This window comes from Tachysurus vachellii, chromosome 7 (genome assembly GCF_030014155.1).
Source record: "Tachysurus vachellii isolate PV-2020 chromosome 7, HZAU_Pvac_v1, whole genome shotgun sequence".
NCBI classification, from domain to species: Eukaryota; Metazoa; Chordata; class Actinopteri; order Siluriformes; family Bagridae; genus Tachysurus; species Tachysurus vachellii.
This window is the reverse complement of record NC_083466.1, coordinates 17,094,015-17,118,449: the sequence shown is the minus strand read 5'-3', so window position 1 is coordinate 17,118,449 and position 24,435 is coordinate 17,094,015. Positions and strand designations below refer to the sequence as shown.

Here is a 24,435-nt window from a genome sequence, read left to right as displayed (position 1 = left end):
TATGACACACAACAGTGACACACACACAATACACTTTTGCTTTTGCAAATTACATGCACACAGAGCGTGTGTGTGTGTGTGTGTGTGTGTGTGTGTGTGTCTGTGTGTGTGTATGTTCATTATGTTTAAATTATTATTATTTTTCCCCAAAACCTTTAAAAAAAAAAAAACAGTTTTCCATTGTTGCCATTTCCTCCTCTGTCCTATAACAGTGAATCCAGTGCAGAAGGATAAACGTTCACACACACTCATCCTTGACATCTATGAAGCCAACCACAGCATCCTGTCAAGCTGCCACCCACATCACATCATCTAGCTTGGAGGAATGACAAAGCCAGCTTTATACCACATCTCCTTTAGAATGATAATCTACTCTAACTCTATGTTTAAAGTGTTCACAGCACAGGCTTATTAGCTCAGAGGAGGAGGGTTCATGTCCTATTTTTATTTTTAATTATATAAAGAAGGGGAATCTGATCGTGGTTTAAAATGAGATAAAATATGAAAAACTATACAGTCCCTACAGCATTTTGCATTCACAGAAATGAATACAAAATCAAACAAACTCTGCAATATTTGAACACGCTTGAGAGAGATTTTTTTTTCTAATTTCTGATTTGCATCACAACATGCATTCAAACAAAACCTCTTGGGTTCATGCATGTATTATATGAGTAATGCTGTCGTAGAAAGTCATTACAAATCTGTCTTCATTGGTAGTAGTTTAAAAGCAGAATCCTGTTCTTGCAATTTCACAAATTTAAGTCAGTTTTCCCACAAAAAAAGCACAAAAAAAGCAATAATTTAAAATTTTGAAAATAGCCACAGCAAAATCAAGCATTTTTTGCTGCAACAATCACAAACAATACTTTAAAATCTTACTAAATACTGGAGGGACTGACTGTCTAAAGCTGCTCTCTTGAAATGCCAAACTGCTGAATTATGCTGGTGTGTATGTTATGTGCAGTACCTGAGAAGAAGGCACCTGTCCAGCTGAAAAATAAAGCTAAAGTTTGACACTGGCAGGCAACACAGTCTGCAGTACAACCTTGCAGTGATGTTGTTCCTAACAAAGCATATTACACACAATATGTACCAACTGTGGCACACACAACTTCTGAACTCCTGACAATTTTCCTGCTACTTTATCTTCACGTATAAATTTGTAAATTTCTGAAAACTTGATCTACTTTGGCTCTTTGGAAGCTTCACTACACCTGACATATAGTCGGTGTGACGCAACCACTGCTATGCTGATGATACACAACTTATCTTCTCTTTCCCACCCTCAGATACCACAGCTTCTGATCGGATCTCAGCATGTCTGGCAGAAATTTCATCATGGATGACTGCTCATCAGTTAAAGCTCAATCCTAGCAAAACTGAGCTGCTCTTCATCCCAGGTGATTCATCCCCAGGTCATGCTCTTGCTATATCCCTACACAACGATCTGATCTCCCCTTCAGCCACATCTCGCAACCTTGGGGTAACCATGGACAATCAACTGTCCTTTTCCTCTCATGTTGCTAATGTGACTCGCTCATGTCGCTTTCTTCTCTACAACATGTCTACAACACAAGGATTCGGCCATTTTTGTCCACACAGGCTGCTCAGGTACTTGTTCAGTCTCTTGTCATTTCTAGACTGGATTACTGTAATGCACTGCTGGCAGGTCTACAGTACCTATGAACACAATTCGTCCTCTGCAAATGATCCAAAATGCAGCTGCACAGCTTGTTTTCAACCTGCCTTAGTTCTCCACACCACCCCGCTGCTGCGATCCCTCCACTGGCTTCTGGTAGCTGCACGCATCAGATTCAAAACACTGATGCTGGCCTACAAAGCCAAAAATGGACCAGCTCCCTCTTACCTCAAAGCGCTCATCACTCCTCGCACTGCACCCCGCACCCTCTGATCTACCAGCACTGCTCGACTGGTTCCACCATCTCTCAGGGTAAGAGGCAAGTATACTACAAGACTCTTCTCTGTACTGGCACCAAGGTGGTGGAATGAACTTCCCCTAGAGGTCCGGACAGCTGAGTCACTGGATATTTTCAAGCGGCGGTTGAAGACCTACTTATTCAGGAAACACTTCAACTAACACTTTTTTCCTTATCTTTTGCATTTAAAAAAAAACAAAAAAACAAAAAAAAAACCCACAACCTTTGACACTTCTTCATTGTAACTTTGAACAAATGTTTTAAACTCATGGTATCTTAAGTATGTAACCTAGTGAGCCAGCATTAATGTATTCAATGTTAGAGATTTAAGCACTTATGTACGTCGCTCTGGATAAGGGCGTCTGCCAAATGCTGTAAATGTAAATGTAAATGTAACCAGGTCGAATAGTGATAGAACAGAGTATACAGAGAAAAACAGGACCAGTTCCATGTGACCCAGCTAACGTCGAGACAACCTGCGTTGTGGAAACAACAAGGTAAGAAGAAAGTCTGTTACCTGTCTTATGAATTGGTTATTTACCAGCCAAGGCAGCAGCACTTAAAAGCCCCACATACATCCAACACATACAATTCTCCTAAAAATGCAGAATAAATTAATAATAAAAATTCTAATTCATCCATTTGTATTCTATAGACTGAAGAGGAATACAGATACATTAATAGTTGCAGCATCGTGGCTGGTAAAATGCTGACTGGCTGCTGTATTTGGAAAACCCACTGGGCACGGTGAGCTACAGAATAAAAATTTAAATTGCGGAGTGTATGGTAAGGGCCTGCATGTGTGTGCAGTGGATAAAGCTGAATGGGGGAGCTGGAGCAGGGGTCGGGGGAAACGCACAAGATGACGAAGTAAAGGAGATGGAGGGAGATAATGGTAGATAGTATGGCAAAAGATTCAGGCTGAAGCATCAACATGTGACATATGTTCAGGATCCAATTTAGGACCTGGCAGGAAATGAAGGTAAAATTAATGTCAGACACCACTGCTTTTTGAAACAGTAACAGATGAGTTGTAGCCGGTAATTAGCATTGGGAAACATGATATTATTATGATAAATAAAACAAGTGCAGCATGCTTATGCATTTTTGGGTGGATGCCAGTAGTACAGTATTAGAAGCAGTCAGATTTACAGTAATTATACAAATCCACTATCTGCTATTAAAACACTCTAGCCATATTAAATATAATAGGCATAGGAAACAAAATACATTTATTACAGTTCCACTGTAATAATATTTTACATCTGCATCTTACTTTAAAGAAAATAAAAAGCAGATTTACATTTTTTCCATTTTCCTCCCTAATTTGGTCACTTGCCAATTCCCACCCGCCAGCCAGCCCCTCTTTATCCAGCACCAGCAACCAACCAGAGAGGATGAACACATGCTTCTCCCAAGACACCAGATTTGAGCTAGTTTTCTAGTATCTTTTTAAATCACATGATCCTCATTGATTAATCCTGTTATTCCTTCCTTCCTTCCTTCCTTCCTTCCTACCTACCTACCTACCTACCTACAGTACCTACCTACCTTCCTTCCTTCCTTCCTTCCTTCAAGCATCCAGTAGCATCATACATAGAAATAAGTTTCCAAAATAAACATAGTATCATAGTTAAAAAAAACATTATTTTTAACTACTGCAGAAAAAAATCTGATCTGACATGCATATATCAGCTACGCTAAACATCTGACAGTTTTTCTTTTGTCCTGAAGCTCATCTCCCTCTCCTGTGGGACTTTCACGTTTGTGTTTTATTCTCCTGAGGGAATTTTCTGCCAGAGTCGATTTGACTTAGTGTGTTCTTTTTCCCTGTGGTTTTGTTCAAATGCGGAGCTTTCTAAAGCTTCCATTAACCTATACTATGACTTCTCTCTAAGAGCTCTTCAGTCATCTCCTGTTCAACCTCGACCATGTCTGTCCTCAATCCCTGAAACAGGCTGATTGCTTCTCCTGGCCACTCCAAACACCATCAGCTGCTTTATATCATAGTCGTTTACTGAAGAGTAGAGAAAGTGCTCTGGAGGATGACGTGGCTCAGCTTGTGTTCTCTCGGCTCTACATCAGGAAGACTGTCTTATTTCGGCTGGAGCTGTCTGAAGATTCTCATGCCCAATGAAAAGCATGTGTGTGGGGGGCCAGTCTTCATGCACTGACTACAATGTAAGGAGGACATCCTCTTTCTACCCTTTCCCCCCCTCTGTTGCTCACATAAAATGTCAGATTTAGAGTGTTTTCATTTGATCCTTTTTCAGACAATATTTTAGGATATGAAAAAGCCTTTTACAATGTTTCAAGTGCGGCTTCAACCCCTACACCGCTTTGATAGATGTTGACCATTAAAATTCCGCCTGAGTCTTTGGCACCGCTCGCAAAAATGGCCATTTGATGACCCTCACAAATCCTGTTCCACAATATCATACACAGTAAAATCGGCAGTATTAAATAAATGCCCACTGTGTTAAATTTACTCCTGCAGAGTGTATTGATTGTCATAGTTTTTGCTTTGAAGCTGTGTCTAACAGCACAGTGCTCAGCGGAAAGAGGATGGTAGTGATGCTTTGACAATTAATCTGACTACCGATTTCATTATTTTTTTTAAAGTGCCTTTCAGTTTTTATCCTTTTGAAACACTTCCTGCTGATTTTGCATTGAATCTCTACTGGAAAGATGTCTTATAATCAGAAAGCCAATATAACAACACAAACCACCAACTGCTTTTATAAAAGTTCTTCACAATATTTATAATACAATTTCATATACTGTAAAATCACAGACATTTCTGGTTTTTATCTCATATGAGAGTGAGGAGATGAGAAATATCAGTTCAGATCAAACTTTGGATCTTTGGATGCAGCCGTCTTTTTCTCTTTGCCTCTTTATTTATTCCAAAGGGCTTAAATGTACTCGCACTGTCTTTCTGTTGTGTTTCAACTAATATTTACTTTTCTTTCCAGTTTCCAGTACATGCTGTATTATTCTGTCTGTTATAGTTTCCTTATATTACTTATATCCTTTGCTTTAAAGCATCTAGAGCCTATGTTACATAGTCCCTAGTTTTATTTTTCATTCCCCATTTCATTTCCCATTACTATAATTATTTTACCTTAGATTTCCAAAGGTCTGAAAATTCAGAAGATCTGAATCAATCTCTGTCTGGATTATATGTAACTAGATTGTACATCACCTCTAGAGAGCTATATGACCCATAAAACAGAAATAATATTTTCAGCCGTAACTGACTTCACAGTCACATAAACATTCATGGGACAAATCAAACATAAGACTCAAATCCTAAAGCGATGACTCAAAATGTTGAATATAACTGACAAGGATCTCACTCACCAGTGTCATGTTTCGTGCCTTTGGTGCAGGCCACTATAGCACCCATGCTGGGCTGAGATGTCATGCCAGCCATGGAGTCCACTGCCACATCTACGATATCAGCACCCGCCTCAGCACATGCCAACATGGCTGCCACGCCTGCGCCTGCCGTATCATGAGTGTGTATGTGAATTGGAACATCTGGGAATCGATCTCTCAGAGCTGTGATCAGCAAATGACTCGCCTCGGGTTTTAACAAACCCGCCATGTCCTAGAGAAAGAGTAAGAGAACCTCTCAATATCACTGCATTGTCTTTTTCATGTTATATTACGTATATGTGTGTACATCTGTTACATTCCCACATGCACACCCTCTTACCTTTATAGACAGTATATGCGTCCCCGCCTTGACAAGTTCCTCCGCTAGCTGCAGATAATATTCCAGTGAGTATTTCTGCCTCATAGGATCAGAGACATCTCCTGTGTAAGAGATGGCTGCTTCCACCACGCCTCCAGCTGAGCCAGCAGCCTCCATCCCCATCAGCATGTTAGGCAGGTAGTTTAGAGAGTCAAACACACGAAAGATGTCCATACCATTCTCCTTTGCCACTTCACAAAACCTAAACATAGAGATTGGGAGGAAAGGCTTGTCATCTTCAAAAGCTTCAACTGAGTTCTTAGATGTTACATACAAGTTAATATGTTAGTTAGTACAGTACTTGGTTTAGGTAGCAAACTGCATTAAGAAGATGTAAGATGATTAGTGCAGGAAAATACTGTTTTGCCCGTGTGTATGTGCTAAACCGAGTTTAAAGCCATGAGCCTTGACACCTTGTTTTGACCCAGCCTGTCTTTTGACCTTTTGCGTGTTTAGATTATCTCTGTCTGGTTTTGACTATTTTAGATATTTATTGGTTCAGACATTCACTCTGTTTTGACTGCAATTTTGCATGTGTTTACTAAACAATGGATGGCTACATCTCCTGAGTCTAACCTGTTAGGAGTATGCACAGCTTTAGTCCAAACATATTTTAAAAATCTCACTACACCTGTGGATTTTGACAGCCATAGCCGTTACATCTTGCCAGCTTGTCGCTGTGCACTGTCTCGGATGACTATTTAGAATGAAGGACTGATATCCTCTTCTCCTCTCTCATCTCTTTTCATTCACATCATGAATGAGTTGCAGAAAATGTATCCTGTACATTAATGTAAGTAATTTTTGTCAAATCTGGCTTTGAAAATCACACTGCAAGAGCAAATGAGTGCCACATTAGATGTTATGCCTCTCACACCCACCTCAGTGCAGAGCATTCATTTCTGGCCTTGAAAAATAGTAACTGAGTACAGTGTTTTTTCTTACACAAACGTAAAAAAAAAAAAGCACAAGAGGCCATGTCAGAAAAGACAATGAGGAAAAGATCACTGTGTGGAAAAGTTCATACTGTCATCATATCCATGGAGATGGAGGGAGTATATGAATGGAGCAAGGATATTAAATGATGTAATCATATTCATCATATACAGTATGGACATGAATACAGTCTAATGTGATACTGAACATGATACCAGATTTATATACATTCATATGAATGTGGATGAGCCAGAGCAGTGTGGGCGGTTGGGTAGTTTTAACAGGAATGAATTCAAAATAAAGGACAAAGTTTTTAACCTAACCGTGACCCTTTTTTATACAAACTGAATTGTGTGAATTTTTACACATCTGGAAGTGTGAAATCCTGTTGCAGTAACATGGAGAAAGACTAAACTTTCACGTTTTATCTTCTGTCATAATATACAAATCTAAACTAAGCCTGAAGCCTTTGCTCATCAAACACATCATACTGTAATTCTCCAAGCTACCAGTATGAAAACAACAATGAATGTATCGGGACACATCGGGAATGATGCAGCTTTTTTGTCTTAACACTTCAAATTGTATTACAGTATCACAAATCACCTCAGTGCATGGTGCATTTCCCAGCATGACCTGCACTGCTCATGCTTTTATTGTGACATGTGTTTTTGTTTTTGGTCCTGTCTTCACCCCTGTTTGACTATTGGCCTATTACCCATTTGTGTTCACCTGTTCTAGGTTTAGGTTCTGATGAGTCTATTTATTCCCTACGGTGTCACTGTCATTAATGCTACATTACACGGGTTGCATTTATTACGAGCCATTTCCATTTTTTCTGTATTTCTTGAAGTCTCACTTGTTCTCTAGATTATGCATTTGCCCTTTTCATGCTGCTTACTTGTCATTTGACCTATTCTGTGGATCACGAGTATCGGGATTCGCCTGAATAAAAAAGCCACTAAATGTATGCACTTGTGTCTTTCCTCTGTATGCACAGTACATTTCAAACAACAGCTATTTTAATGTGTGTGTTTGAAGAGTTGAGTTCATGCACAAGTGTATGTTTGTACTTGAACACAGCGTTGTCAGGGTAGTTGGTGTAACCCACTGCATTAGCTCCTCTCAGCAACATCTGGAAAGGTACATTGGGTATGAGTTTTCTCAGCTGCTGCAACCTACGCCACGGACACTCTGAGAGGAAGCGCATAGCCACGTCGAATGTAGCACCTACAGAAAAACAAGACAGATGTACAAATACTCAAATGACCCTTGACATTAACACACAGAAACTACATATTCCACTTAAATGATTCACATAGCAATTTACTTATTGTAACAATATACAATTATTCCTGTTTATAATGCAAGTTAACTCTTCTTCACGCTAGGTTTATACTGAACATCTTTTCATTACGCTCAGTCTCACAAAGTATATGTTGGGCTTTCATTTCCTGTCAACTTTTGTTGCCACTGTCACCTTGGGCTTGTCCTTATGTAAAGCTGCTTCATGACAATGTCTACTGTTAAGTGCTATAGAAGGGAAATGAAATTGTATTGCATTAACTGTATGATGTGAGTGAATCGTACATGATCAAAAGGTGTGCTTAATCATACATCTATGATATCCAGTTGAATGAGCTTCTCTCATCTCCTTTCTTGTGTACTGTGATTTCTTTGTCCTTATGAAATACATTTTTTGTTGTACATTTGTGGATAATAACCCTTATGTGTAAGCCTCTAGAGCATCACTTTGTATCAGCCAACTCCATGCCCTCGGTGAGGGCAACTGCCTGATTGACATTTATTAGACACAACTGCTGTGCTGTTTGTTCATAAAACTCACTTGTGTATGTTGAACTGGGATGAAATACATAATATTCATTGATAAAGCTGTGTAATAAATAGAAGAAAATAAATAAAATATAGAATTAAAATACATGATTTTATGACTGTTCTTCAAACCAGAAAATATACAGTTTATGGCTAAAAAAGTTTTTCAGATAGGGACTAGCATCCTTAAATTTCCGGCCCATAAAAATAGCATTTCGGGTGAGTTAATAGCAAGTCAGCCGTGTCTTTAGACTTCTGACTGCAAACACCATACCTTCTTCGCTCTTCCACAGTGTTCTACTTTCAAACCCTAATTAAATTAATATTTACTATTATGAACTCTTCATAATAACAGTTAGAATGTAATAATGCTAAATCTTTTTAATTATTTTGTTATAATTGGTTCACTCCTTTTAAAAGATAGAACAAAAGATTAAAGGTACACGGGCGTGTACAGAGACACTGCATTGTCGTTGAGGATAAAGGCTTCAGCCTCATTAAACACAATAAATCAAAACATATATCCATGACAACACCAACCTGTCAGGAGCAAAATGTGGAAAAGCAGAACAACCTAACTACTCGAAATTGATTTCTGCATCAATTATTAATAAACCATGCATGTAAAGACAGAATCAAAAGAAGAAGAAGAAAAAAAAAACACCACAAGTGCATACTGTATAAGAGCCTGGATCCTTATGGAACACAACCAGAAGCGTTAAACATTACACCCCTGGCTGCTTGCACTTATATGAAATGATGTTATAGACAATAATATGCTGTAATTCCTATACAGTAAAACTATAAGGCCAAAAATACCTGCGAATAAAATACAGCATTCTCTACAGCTGCCTCGCATTCATCTTTTTTTCATTAATGCAGATTTCCATCCTATACAACAAAGATACCAGTAATGGACTGCGCTGTCAGAATATGCTGGAAGGCACTGTATTTTAATTTTGATTTATCATTCTGCTGTGAGATATAGCAGTTATGCCTTGTTAGCACGTTGCTTTGTTCGGTATCGGATGACAGACTGACTTTTTTTTTTTTAGAGTGATACAAATATTCTGTTATCTTCTCTCAGCAAATCTCTTATCTGTACATGTCAAACATGAGCTACCGTCGTAGGCCACGATTAAGTGACATTCTTTTATTTGATGTTGCTGTGAAACAGTTATGCTTTATGCTACAACGAATATTATTATGTATAAATGTTTGTAGCTGAAGCTGCCTGTGACAGTACAGTGCTTATCTATAAAGAGTGTGGCGTGGATGGCCGTTTTAAGGGCTGTCTCTTTCTATCTCTCTCTATCTCTCGGACTGTCATAAAATCCTTCCGGTGCACTGGAATCTTTGCTCCTTAAAAGAAAATCCCATAATGCAGCACAAGAACCAGGGAGTATCAGCGCTCACTATGTTCTGTTTAAAATGAATTTATACAACATTTTAAAGCCTCTCAGCTTGAAAAAATTGGCCGTATGAACTGTTGGACACCTTTGTCTACAAATGTCTAGTAAGTAGCTTGTTACTGTAGCTTTCAAATGATTACTCACTATAGCATGTTTTCATTTTATTAGATGTTCTGTATATGGTTTGTTTGAGTCTAACAAAATAAGTGTTTAATGATTAAAAAATCTACTAGCTACCCTTCAATCCTGCTTGGAGGAAATTAAAAACTTTAAAAATATCCAACAGCCTGCTGTTGATAAATGCCAGGGTTGAGGTTATATAATGTTAGTGCGCAGTAATGTCATCGGAAATTGAGTCATTGGTGTCCCAGTGTGTAGTGAGACAAGGTCCTTACAGTGTCTGAACTCTGATTCACCACCTATGGAGCTAAATGAGAAACGCCCTGAATCACTTTCTCTCTCAAAGTTAATAGTTAACATTGCTTATTAATCTCCCTCAGTCTTGAAGACCTCTGACTCTAACAAAAAGAGCAAAATAGGAATAACACTACCATATCGTCAAGTACAAATCCTTTTACATGGGGTGTCATAAAGCTTTATTTATTTATTACAGATTTATATGAGACTAATATAAACCCACAAAAAAAAAACCTGCAGACAGAATGTTCCCTGTTATAAAGGTAAATCAACAGAACTATCTTTTGATCAGCAGGCACTCAACAGGACTGTAGTAAATCGTGTTTGACTGTAGATTGATTAGACATACAGTATGTGGCAGCTTGGTAATGATATGAGAGGTGTATGAATGGTAAGAGGAGTTGCGTATGAAGGGTAAATCCATGATGAAGTTATAGGTTATTAAGTAAACAGAGAATTGCTCAGGAGTCATGGAGATTATATGAGTACTGTATATCAAGCATTTACATGAACAGGTCAGAAGATAATATTATTTCAGTGAGTCAGTGAATGAAAGGTATAATCCTCACCTCCCCAGTTCTCCACACTGAAGAGATTGCTGAAGTTGTGTGAGACGTACGGGGCGATCTTTTTCAGGTCATGTGTTCTGACACGTGTTGCCAGCAGAGACTGATGTGCGTCTCTGAATGTGGTGTCCATAAGGAGCAAACCCTGATGCTGCCTTACTGCCCGGGCAAAACCCTCAGGACCTTCTTTCAACAGGACCTCACGAAAACCTGCAGGAGGCTCACCTACACACACACACACACACACACACACACACACACACACAAAATATTTACTAATGACTCTCTAATGAGTTCTCACAAGTACTCTCTCTCTCTCTCTCTCTCTCTCTCTCTCTCTCTCTCTCACAACAACACCACACACACACAGACTTACTAAGTGGGACTCACGAATGCCCCCAAGGCTTTGGTTATATCAAATACAGATGCGACCCACTTAAACACATTCACACACATCTATACAAATATTTAATCCTATAGAATGTAAGACAAACAGAGAATCACACACTTTCATACTCCCACATAGAAGGCAAATTAAAAACTAAGAACATACCTAAGCCAAGAATGCAAATACTAAATTCAAATTCAGTCTAGAGAAACCAGAAACGGATATATAAACAGTTGTGGAGGATGCTATGTACCATAAGTCACACACCTAAACCCCTGTAATGAGATTTCTAACATGAATGCTTCCTCTTTTTCTTCAGGCTGGGAGAGGGAGAAAAGCGAGGGATTAGACCTATATCATCCATCAGGCTGGGAGCAGTGGAGGAGTAGCCCGCTGTCATTCAGCCAGACCTGAAAGTGTGTGTTGGATGTGTGAGTGTGTGTGTAAGGACAGGAGTGTTGCTAAACACAGGATGTGCCTGGAATAACGTCTCCTTTTTGGCTTGACCATTTCTACAAGCTACATTGTTAACTAAGGCTTTGTCTCCTCAGCAGTGAAGCCTCATTTGATTTGCTCCAAATGTGTTCACACTGGTCATGTTTCACTGAGGATAGAGTTTAAATCTGCTATTTGGCAAGAGGATGGTTCTCTTCTCATGGCCAGTTTTGTAACACTAGAACAATACTGTGTACAGTATTACACCTGACTGGAAGTGTTACTTATTCTAACAACCTGAAAAGCATTTCTAAGACAAAAAAGTCTTAAAAAATAATCTACTGCCAATCATTAATTGGATTAAAACTAAGACAAAGCAACCGATGACTGTCATCTAATAAGTGTGCTCTGTAATTTGATAGATTATTTTCAATTAGATTCTAAAAGGCACTAAAAATGTATGTATACACTTAAGTATAAATATTTATATAGTTTTTAAGTATATATATTTATATGGTATATGCAAAGAAATCAAAAGGCTCTTTAAATGAAGTGAATATGAATCCAATTTCTTAAATTTCTCATTGAAATTTCTTTTCTATTTTAAGATACTGAGATGATGAAATTTCAAGACATTTTGGGTTAATAGTATAGATTTTATACCTGCTTTTGACGGTATTAATATGAACACTAACTCTTACTTCCCCAATTGATTTTGGTGATTTGATAGACCTACAGTAGTTTTTGGAGTTTAGCTACAAATGCTCTACTTCACTTGGGACACTTATAAAGGAAAACAGAACCAAAAAAATAATAATAATAGAACCACCCATTGAAAACACATTCAGGATGTGAAAAAAAAGGTTATCTAAGTTAAAAGTTATGTTTCTTTGAAGAAAAATATATTGTCATTTTTTTACTTCTTTTTTTACTTCAAAAGTCAATAAAATATGTAATATGGCCCCAGACACCCAAACTTTGGTAATAAATCTAACTATAAAGGTTAAACTGATTTCTTACTCATTTAAAAAAGCATAATCCATTATTGATAATCTCAGTAAAATACAATAATAATAATAGGTCTTAGAGGTCTCCAGGTCTTAGAGATCACACTTCCAGATGCTTGTGTCAACTTTAACAGCTTTCCTAATAAGAGACATCTGGCTGGTGGAAAATTAGTTAATACGTCTTTTGCACCCAGAACATTTGGAAACAGTGCAATAATATAAACCCCATGTTTAATGACATTAATTGCATCCAGATTGTTTTGGAAAACGTGTGTAATACTAAACACCACACAAACATGAAAGTGTTTTATAGCAGAAACTATGTTCCAAATGGTTTCATTGGTAACTGAACATTAATTATTTGAACATACTCAGTCTTTCTGTAGCCATCAATATAAAAAACAACTATCTCAACCACTTAGAGGCAGTAAATAGTGCAAGGCGATGACAAAGTCAGTAATTACTATCAGCCTTGATAAATGGGAATAGGTGGTGCATTACAACAATGTCCGCCCAGTATTTTGTTCTTTACCGGGAACTCCCCGTAATACTTAATTACCTATATACATATGCAATAAAGCAATAGTGATGACCTCTTCTATAATATTCTAATCAGTAATGGACATTTGCAGACCATTACACTTTCATATCTTTCCATGGGACATTTTCAATAACTATAAATAATGATTTTATCATCTTGTCAAGTCTGATATAAAATTAATCAGGACACTGTTTGATTTTTAGATGCTTATCAACAAGCACTTGGTATCTCAAAGAACAGAAATGGGTTTTATATATGAATTCTTTTAATTTGCAGACATATAGTTTTTTTTTTAACTTTACTATGGATTTATTGTGTGACAAAGAAACTCAAAGCTGAACATGTGAGATCTCAATGCTGAAGTTGGTGAGAATTCCACCTCTGAATTGAAAAGAAATTTTTTTCTTTCTGTTAAAAAAAAGTGTAAAAATAGCAAAAGAAAAATCTGGTGTTGTATTAGAAAGTAGGAAACCTTTTTTCTGTGTGTGCGTTTCTGTGTGTGTATGTGTATGTGAGTGTGTTTGTGTGTGTGTGTTTGTGTGTGTGTATGTGTGTTTGTGTGTGTGTGTGTGTATGTGTGTGTGAGTGTGTTTGTGTGTGTGTGTTTGTGTGTGTGAGTGTGTTTGTGTGTGTGTTTGTGTGTTTGTGTGTGTGTGTGTGTATGTGTGTGTGAGTGTGTTTGTGTGTGTGTGTTTGTGTGTGTGTGTGTTTGTGTGTGTGCGGTCATACCTAGAGGGACAGGAGGAATGACTGGGTCTGTGATAGAAGGCTTGGCTTTGACTGGTATTGGTGTCATTGGCCCATTTACCATCACATGTCCTGCAGGAAACATGACACACATATGCTTAATGATCACACACACAAACACAGTTCTAAAAATCAACAAAGGTTGTGACAAAATAGAGAATACTTTTCTGTATTTTAAGAAAAATAAGCTGCTGATAAACCCATGCACACTAACCCAGATAATGCAGGAGTTTCTGTGCACGGTTCTGTGTCGGTTTGAGGTTGAACAGTTCCTGGTTGTCATCGATAAACTGTGTGTCCACCGTACTGTACAAAAACTGATTATTACTCAAAACGTTCTGCAGGAAAGGAATGTTTGTCTGCATGGAGAAGAGAGAGAGAGACAGAGAGAGAGAATTGTAAACTGGTGTACACCTGGACACACTGCACACACAACATTTGCATAATGGGCCTGTGCACTTGGTCTCAAGGGTCCGATTCTCCAAAGTAACTCCCTAAGAAATTGTGTACATGTTCTCAAACAAGCCCATCTGCACACACACACACACACACACACACACACACACAAACACACACCCACTCACACACACACACACTCACACACACACACACACACACACACACACACACACACACACACACACACACACACACACACACACACACACACACACACACACACACACACACACACTGCATGTTAATGTGCAAAGTCATTAGAGAACAGGTGTAACTCACAGAAGAAAATATAAATCAAGTAAACATTGAGTAATCTAAAAAAGAAAAGAAAAAACCAAACAAGAACAAAGAAATATGGCGTTAATCAGGTCCCATAATCACAAGTCTCCAAATTTTAATCTCTTCACAGTTCACCAGATACACAAAATCAAATACTACTTGAGGTACTTTCTTTCTCTGCCCTTTTCCTGAACTCGCTACACTTCCACTACGCATACATGACTTCTCCAGGAGCTGATGAATAATTGGCCTAACATAAAACCCAGTTCCACACTGAGGTTTAGATAACACCATGCAACCTTTAAACACTGCGTATCGTACACTTCTACATGGCCTTAACTCCACATTTCTGCTGAGGGGCCGCAGTACGGGCGTCACTCACTCTGATACTGTATCGCTTACCATCGCACTAACCCTGAGGAATGTGTGATGTGGGCAACTGATCGATAGCATATGGTGTTTAGATTTAAAAAAAAAAAGAAGAGGCATGGATCTAGAGAGACGATTTGTACTTACATTATTTATAGATGTTTATTGCAAAATCCTTTAGATGTTGTCAGAATAAATGAGAAAGAATTCTATTAACTCTGCAGCAAAGCTTAAAAAAATCAGCATAAATCCCAAATTACTGAACTAATACCTACATGAATACTTCCTTAAATAATGATGAGTTAAAGCTAATAACTAACTAATAATAAACCCATGAAGAGAAAAGTAAACTGCATGCTTATTCATGTACTGTTATTGTGAAATGTTACCAGATGAACAAATGAATGAATTTCTATTGGCTCAAATATATAAAAGAATCTAAATGATGACTAAATGAAAAATTACACATTGCGCATAACCGCAGGTTATCATTGTTCTCAGTCCCGCTTTTAATGCTTTAATGCTTTTTAAAAACTATTCTAATTGAATTGTAGAACATAACCCAGGATTGTGTTTCCTCGGGGTTTAGAATTTGTCAGACTTACTGTAACTATTTCAGTTGTGAAAACCCCCCCCGTACAAAACGCCCTTCATTTCAGATCATTTAAAAACAAAATAAAATAAAAAACAAAATGCAAGAACTACAAGATTGCTTTGGTGTTTTTTTTGCACGTTCCTCTTCCTCTTTTTTAATTGCACAGGTCACATGTCTTCATTTAGAACAAAGTCATGAAATTATTTTATATCCCATTTATATAATACAGTATCACATATACAGTTTTATAGATGGTAAAATACAGTACAGACCTATGAAATATAAAATACAGTATATTATACAGCATTAGATATACATATTGTTGCTGATTTGCATGACTTTACCACCAAACAGTCAGAGTCAGTCTCAGAGATGTCTTGAGCCTGAACAGACCTTTATCACTTAAGAGGCCATGCTGCCTTTCCTTCTGTCTGCTTATTTCTCTGACTAGTGATGACACATGATGCTGATGTCATTCACACCTAAACACCAAGCGCTATATCGGTTATATTTAGGATAGGAGACGTACCTCAGTGCAATGAACAATTTGAAGTCAATATTAAAAGGTGTATGTTTTGTGTGTAATTGTGTGAGAGTGATGTTTGCATACACTGAATCTACAGTTTCATCGATTGTGTAGTTGTTGTCTATCTACGAGCTCATAAACTAGCATTTATTTAATGCTTTATAACTTTTATATTTTCATGCTTGGAAAATATATAAAATATACAGGTGTATCTATTAACCTAAAAGCAAATTCATCTTTGTGGCATTTTTGTTTTGAGAACATTGCACTTTAAGTGCAATGTTCTCAAAACAAAAATGCCACAAAGATGAATTGTGTGTTTATTTGGACATTATTTGAACTGTTTGCTAACGTCAAGGTGAGTACATTTATGTGTGTGTGAGAGAGAGAGTCAAGTGAAATGAAAAGAGTAAAGAAAAAGTAAATATTTCAGCAATAATGTATAAATATATAAATATTTATACATATTCAAATAACTACAGAATTCCATCTTGGCAGATAAATGAAGTATGTAGTGTGAACAAAGGTGAAAACAAATGTGTGAAATAAAGGTGGAGTCCAAAACACTGGAAGCTTTAGAAAGTGTTTGTTCGCAAAGAATCTGGCCTTTGAGAAGGAGGAGGACCTATTGCAAATGCACAAAAGGACAAATATGGAATTCTTCTTTAGATCAAAAAACCGGAAGGCATCTAAACAGGGTCACGTAAAAAGACACAGAGGAGATTTGTGCATGAGGTTTTTGCATTAACTGGAGGGTACAAATCAATACCATCATTATCCACAGGTTCAATAGTGTGCACCTACCCACAGGCACCTGCCCATATAGACACACACACAGAGATCAGAAGGTTATTGTTATGCAGTTGAGCCAATAAGACCAGGGCTTAAGGTTAAATGGAATTATAACTAAAAGCTCAATTACACAGGAAGTGAAAGCGTGGGTGTTCCCTAATGCCAGTTCAACACCAGCTCGTGTTGAACAAAATCGTGTCAAGAGGTCAACTAATTTGTCTCATTCTATAGGATGGTAAAGTAAATAGTCTTGAAGTAAGTACATAACAGAAAACATGAGAGTCTTTACTTTATACTTATTTACTGAAATAATATCATTAACTAAGGATGACAGGTTTCTGCAAAATTTCCAGTTTAACTACATCTCAAAAACTACACAAAAAACATAAAACTAACCGGATTAACACTTTTTCTCAAAATCAATAGTTTGCACAAAACTTTTTGCCTTTTTCTAAGTATTTAATTGTATTTTTTATTTTATTTATTTTTTGTTTGGTGGCTGTGGAGTATTATTAAATCAATATTTGTCTTTAGCTGTCTCCTCACTACATGGGGTAGAGAAAACCTACACACCTCTTCAGCACTCCCCATAGTGCACCTCCCAATTTTGGCTAACTATAGGTGCAATAATAATCCTATGGAAGCTAAGTGGGACAGGGAGCATGCTGTCACACAACTGTGCAGCCTGCAGAACTATGATCAAATCTATTCAACTCAAATTTTATTTGTATGGCACGTTTACCAGTGGACATTGTCTCAAAGCAGCTTTTCAGAACATAAGAAACATAATACAAAAAGTTTCATATTATACAAAGATTAATATTATAGAAAAGTTCAAGATTAATATTTGACATATTTAAATGTTTGTATTTATCCCTAATGAACAAGTCTGAGGTGACTGTGGAGAGGAAAACCCCCTTAGATGGAAGAGGAAGAAACCTTGAGAGGAACCAGACTCAAAAGAGAACCTCATCCTCATTTGGCTGACACTCGAGGGTGTGATTATAAATTGTTATAAACACCGAAGAGTGTTATTATGAATAATGTCCTTTCTACAGTCAGATACAGTCCTACAATTGTGTATTGATTAGGAGGTTGTTGTCCTCAAAGACATTAACTGGAAATTGACTTAAATCTGTCAAATAACATTTTTCCCCCTTTGGTTACTTTAAAACAAGTAAGAGAATCAAAAATATAATGTATTTAAATGTAAAACTACAATTTTTAGTACTATGCAAGCAAACACACACACATGCACGCACACACACACACACATACACACACGCACACACACACCCAAACACAGAAAAGATTAGCTTTTATTATGTAATAAATTAGACCATGAAAAGCAACCTGTCAACTACTCTGTCTCTCACTCAGCATGTGTCATCTCACTGTCTGAAGTGTAGAGGCATGTCAACAAACATGATAAGTAGAAAACAGAATTTGAATAGTCACTAACACTTTATTTAAAACGGATTTACTTCAGGGTTTTTAAGACACTTTTATAAGCTAGGAATAATCTTTTACTAAGAAAAGATGTAGAATTTATAAACAGGCTTATGTCCAAAATCATTAGCAGTTTTATGGGACTTTGACTTTGAAAGAGAGATGAGAGATGAGCTCTCACTGATCCTCATGGGACGTTTTCACAATTTAACAGGACATTACCTGTCAACTGATTGAAAGTTTTGCTGTATTTTTTTTTAACATTATGCAGAATAATAATTTGTGCATTTAGGACACAGGATATACATAGCACCGTATATCAGGGTTATAAATGTTCATTTTATTACCTCTTTTGTTTGAGGGTGTTCTAATCATTCATTAGGCTAAATAAGTAGAGGTATATTAGAGCAGTGTTACAGTATAACCTTCACTGGAAACAAAGAAGCAGCATTTCAGCTAAAGAGTATTCATTTTCACGCTCTGGTAAAAAACAAACAAACAAAAAAAAAAACAGAAGATACGTTAAACACACTCCAGCAATAGATGACTCTTAATGATAAAAAACAAGATTTCATAATTCTTTCCTTTCAATTTCTTTCAAGTCAAAATCATATCATGTGTTTTGTCATCAGTATTGATTCATTAAAAATGTATACAGTGCTTATGGACGTTAAGAAGGACCAAAGTAGACACACACACACACACACACAAATGCGCACACACGCACGCACATGCACACACAAATACACACACACATGCACACACACACACACACACAAATGCGCACACACGCACACACATGCACACACAAATATACACACACACACACACACACACACACACACACACACACACACACACACACACACACTAGATACATCATTATAGCTGTAGCACAATTTCACATGTGCTGGAGTTTTGATTTATTAATTTCTTTTCTTTTCTTTTTTTTTCATGCATTCGTCAGCCTTGAAAATGCAGGGGGCACGAAACAAGAAGAAAGCAGCTGTCATAATGAGCACAGGAAGGTGGCTAAGAAAGTTAGGCTGCTAAAAAAGGAAGCAAAAAGAAGGAAGGAGACGGTGAAATGAGGAGACGTATGATGATGCAGATGAAAAGAGCTGATGAGGCAGAAGCTGAAGACATGTGATCAAGACTCAAGCGCCTTTCATCCTGGAGCACTTAACCTGCTCTCTGTAGCCGGCTGTTAAATCGACACTGAAGCCAGGCATCACTTATGAAGACTAAAGTGGAACTAATGTGGGGGGAGGGGGTGGATGGTGGTTGATGACCCACATCAATAATGGAAAAAGACACAGTCCACGTTATTACACACTCAACACACCTGTCCAAAATTCAGTTCATGCAGACAGTATATACACACACTATTGTGTTTGTGTGTATGTGTGTGTGGGATAAGACTGTCTAACTGAGTGGTGCAAAAAAAAGTATTTGCTGGGAGATCATGAGTTACAATCCACAGCCGTTCGGGATTGGAGGTGTCTGTGTGGGAGGGATGGCATATTCTTTCTTCCCTGTCAATCACAGTGACACAAGCCAATCATGGTCCTCTGTTAGCTCCTCTGTGAGTGTTGATAAAAGGCAGGCAACATTTTCTTTCGAGTGTGTGCTATACTGTCCTGTGACTCAGCTAGTGCAGGAGTTTGAAAAGATGCATTTGGCTGGCATCACATGTCTCAGAGGAAGCAAGTGTTAGAGTTCACCCTCCCAGCTGGTAGCTCTACTGACATAGGAAAGAGCTGGCTGGTGGGTGGGAACTGACAGATGTCCAAATGTGGTGGGAAATAGTAAAGGTATATAGGTATAGCATTAATTAGGCATTTTGTAAAAGTACGGCTCTCAGTGAAAGGGTTTTAAGATAATAATAAATGGCTAATTTTTTAAAATATATTGTTGGTTAATGTTGGAGTTAAAAATCAGAATTAGGTATAAAAGATTCCATTCCCATTACATAGGTATAAACACCTATATATGTGTGTGTGTGTGTGTGTGTGTGTGTGTGTGTGTGTGTGTGTGTGTATGTGTGCGCATGCATATGGCCCTTGGTATACAGCCAATTGTTTCCTCTGCACTGTCCAAGGTACTGAAATGGCAACAACACGTCATAGTCACGTCAGAGCTAAAACACTCTGTATATTACACAATAGCCCAATTTAGTACATTGTATTAAATAAAACCTGCCAAAATTGACCTGTATTCTCCCCCAGCACTGATATTTTGTATGCTGTGCTTATTTCATTTCGATAAATCTTTAACTGATTAAAAATGCTACATAAACTTAACAAAAAACTCAGATACAGCTTACACCATTTCTGGCCCAAAACTGTGTTGTACCAATGTACAGATAAATTATTAATGTTCTGTTATACATTTGGAGTCCTAACAGTTTATAGCTCATACAAAATTAAGTTCATACTCAGTTCATACTCCTAACAGTTTATAGCTCATACAAAATTAAGTTCATACTCAGTACACTTCCCAGTGAGACCAAAGATTGTAGTTGTAGGCTAGAAAGAAAAAACACCATTGTCAGATTTTAATCAGATTTTGATCGATATAATGTCTACATTTCAGTTGAGAGCTGTTGTAGTGATATAAAAACATTACATTAATGTGGACCTAAAAACAACATATATGGATTAAGTAAACCAAAGTTAGATAGATATTTCGATTTTGATCCTCTGTACTAATGTTTTTGATATGTATTTTTTGAAATATCTGAAATATTCTCAAAAAAGGAACTCAAAATGAGCTGCATAATCTCTGTTTATTTTTTTTTTTAAATCCAATCAAATCAAAACCCAAAAAAAAAAAAAAAAAGATAACGAACCTCTATTGTTGAAAACAACATTAATTATAATATGTACCTGATTCAAAGCACCCACTTAAAGCTCATATTTATAATCATGCATTTCCTTTAAGTGCTGTTCACATCAAGGTGCTTTTAGTACCGGATTAAATTTGATCCCTGGTGTCGGTTCATGACTTCCACAATGAGATTGTCGTTCTTCTACCTTAAGCTGATCCCCCCCACTCTTTCTCCTCTCCAGTTCTGTAATGAGCTTCTGATCAAGTGCTGCTTGACTCACAACATCTTCTGCCACTGAGACAAATATAGACGAACAAAATGAGTCAACACGCATGTTCACACGTGAACACGGCATGGATCCTTCTGTTAGGTGTGAAAAAAAGTGTTTGGGCTCTAAATGTTGTGATTATGGTGTAAACTGTCAGAGTTGGTGGATCTGAGTAACATTGCTTTGGTGATGACTATAAACAACCGGGGTCTGACAGTGTTACTGATAAGCCATAAGCAGGTGAAATCTTACATGAGCATCGGGCAGATATTACATAGAAACGCTCATTATAGATCTAGTTAGGACGTGTGTGCAAGTAAACACAGATGCATCTTGGCTAATTAGCATGCAGCCAGCACAAGATCGACCTCGTTTTTTTACGTCTTGCTGCAAGAGAGAGAGCGGATGCAGAGTATGAAAGCACACTGGTGTTATAAGGAATCTGAAATTCTTGCAACCTAATATAATATAATAAGAAATATGAGTTGTGTGGCAAAGCTGAAGGCTTCCTCCTTCCCGGAGTGTACTAAGCGTATTAATTTTGTCTTAGATATTTATTTTGGGTCAATAAAACCAAACATTACTTTTCTGAGAAAGAACTCTTTGTATATCAGTAAAGAAAGTGTCATATTGCACAAATCACTACTTTGTTTTAGAGGGCATGTTGGCTTACAACAGTGGCGCATTTAGCCTGGCACCTCTCGGCTTGGGGGTTTGATTTCTCTCTGTGCCTTGCGTGTGTGTAGTTTGGGTGTTCTCCATGTGCTTCAGAGATTTCCACTGGGTACTTAAATTTCCTCCTCCAGTCCAAAGAAATGTGTCCAAAGCTGACTGGCATGTATAAATTGTCTATAGTGTGTGTGTGTGTGTGTGTGTGCCCGCCTCACTCTGCCCCATGTAGGATAAGTGTTTCAGAAGACGGATGGACTATATTACCTAATACAAAACATACTGTATTACATAATACACTAATTAATTCTGGCTGCCAGGGATAACCAGAAAAAACAAAACAAAACAAAAATAACAAGGCGTGTGACAGTCAAAACTCTAGGAGGTCTGTGGCAAATTCTTGATGATGCTTAAAAAAGCTTAGTAGTAAATATTCTTATAAAACTGGATGAAGTATACCTCAGACTACTGATGTATTGAAAGGCTAACAAAAAAACTGACACGGATGGATTTTTAAGTAGAAAACATACAATTTCATTAGTTTCAAAGGGATTTGCTTTATACCATTAATTTATATGTGCCTAAGACTTGTTTGTGTACACATTTGTCACATACACATTACAGGACAAACTCTTATGAAACTGAGGACAGAGCACAACGTCAGCCATAATGCAGCTGCCCGTGGGCGGAGAGGGTTAAGGACCTTGCTCAAAGGCTAAGCAGAGGCAACTTGGCAGAGCTTTAACCCCTGACCTTTCTGATTAGAAACCAAGAGCCTTAACCGTTTGATCCACCACTGACCTTGAACCACCTTGGACTGTAAATTAGTGTTATATATGCAGATTCTGCTTTCATTTGAAATTCTGTGATCTCAGATAGATAGATAGATAGATAGATAGATAGATAGATAGATAGATAGATAGATAGATAGATAGATAGATAGATAGATAGATAGATAGATAGATAGGAGGTAAAAATGTATATATTATCATTGTAGCTGCACCCACCTACAACCTATACTGAGAAAAGTATATGGACATCTGTCCACCACACCCATACAAGCTTGTTGAAAATCCCATTCTCTTTACTGTTATAATATCCTCCACTCTTCTGGGAAGGCTTTACACTAGATTTTGTTGGATTTGTGAGGATTTGTGCTCATTCAGGCACATGAACATTAATGAGGTCAGGCAGTGATGTCAGGAGAAAAGATCTGAGACATTCACTATTCCAGTTCAGGCCAAAGGTGTTCAATGGGGTTGAGGTCATGGATCTGAGCAGGATGCGCGAGTTCTACACCAACCTCACCTCCAAACTCGCTTTGTCATGCTGGAACTTTTGGGTCTCTTAGTTCCAGGTCAAGGACATTCTAGACTATTTTGTTTTTTCAGGGTTGTGGCCACAGTTTGAGTAAGAACTATAGATATATGATTGTGATGGTCAGGTGTTCACATACCTATGGCCATACAGTGTATAAATGTTTATTATAAACAATATTAAACACAGGCTGAAGGTAATCTTTAAAGCTTTTAGCATATATCAACCTTGCTGAAGTGGTTCTCCACAATAACCTCCACCTAGTAACGTCCTTTAACCAGGTTATATTATATATTAACATAATGAATATTATAAGAAATAATTTTTTGTTATTTTCATGGTGGTTTTAAAACATTCAAATAATCCTTGAGAAAATGTGAAATCTATATCTAGCGCTTTTGTCAGTTCAACGCTGAGAAATTTCTATATATTTGCATACATACATTTTATTTTCCAGTTCTAATTCATCTTTTACTGCTGGTCACAATTACTGACTTTACCTACCTCACACAAGTGATTTATTTGATTAACTCATTATGATTAACCCAACGACTGAAATTAGCAAACAACATACGCTTTATTCTAAGTCTTATTGGTTAATGGTGGCAAAACAACATATAGGTCTGAGATACCGGGTTCGTCCCAAAGCTCACATTACTGTACTAAAAATAAATAAATAAAAAACATGGGGAAATTCTGAGAAATAAGAATCACATCATTTCTGTTGCAAATCCAGAAATGAAGACACACAAATTCAAAATTAGTTTCAGTTGTTGATGTGTTTCATAGACGCTTGGTAACAAGACCAAATATAGTAAATGTTTGCCTTAAAAACAGAATTCCTTATGTGCAACTGAAGCAAAAGTATAAACAAAGATGATCTTGATCTTAATAGTGTAA

At 37.4% G+C, this 24,435-nt stretch overlaps 1 protein-coding gene across 1 annotated transcript in view; it reads right to left on the bottom strand.

Moving 5' to 3' along the window:
* pcxb (pyruvate carboxylase b) overlaps positions 1–24,435 on the bottom strand; it is a 224,896-nt gene that overhangs the window by 32,481 nt on the left and 167,980 nt on the right. Inside the window, exons 11-16 of the mRNA XM_060874658.1 lie at positions 14,197–14,341; positions 13,965–14,054; positions 10,868–11,089; positions 7,710–7,866; positions 5,662–5,902; positions 5,304–5,553 (exon numbers count right to left, since the gene is read on the bottom strand). Coding sequence (XP_060730641.1) covers positions 5,304–5,553; positions 5,662–5,902; positions 7,710–7,866; positions 10,868–11,089; positions 13,965–14,054; positions 14,197–14,341 — 1,105 coding nt within the window. The remainder of the gene's footprint in view (positions 1–5,303; positions 5,554–5,661; positions 5,903–7,709; positions 7,867–10,867; positions 11,090–13,964; positions 14,055–14,196; positions 14,342–24,435) is intronic.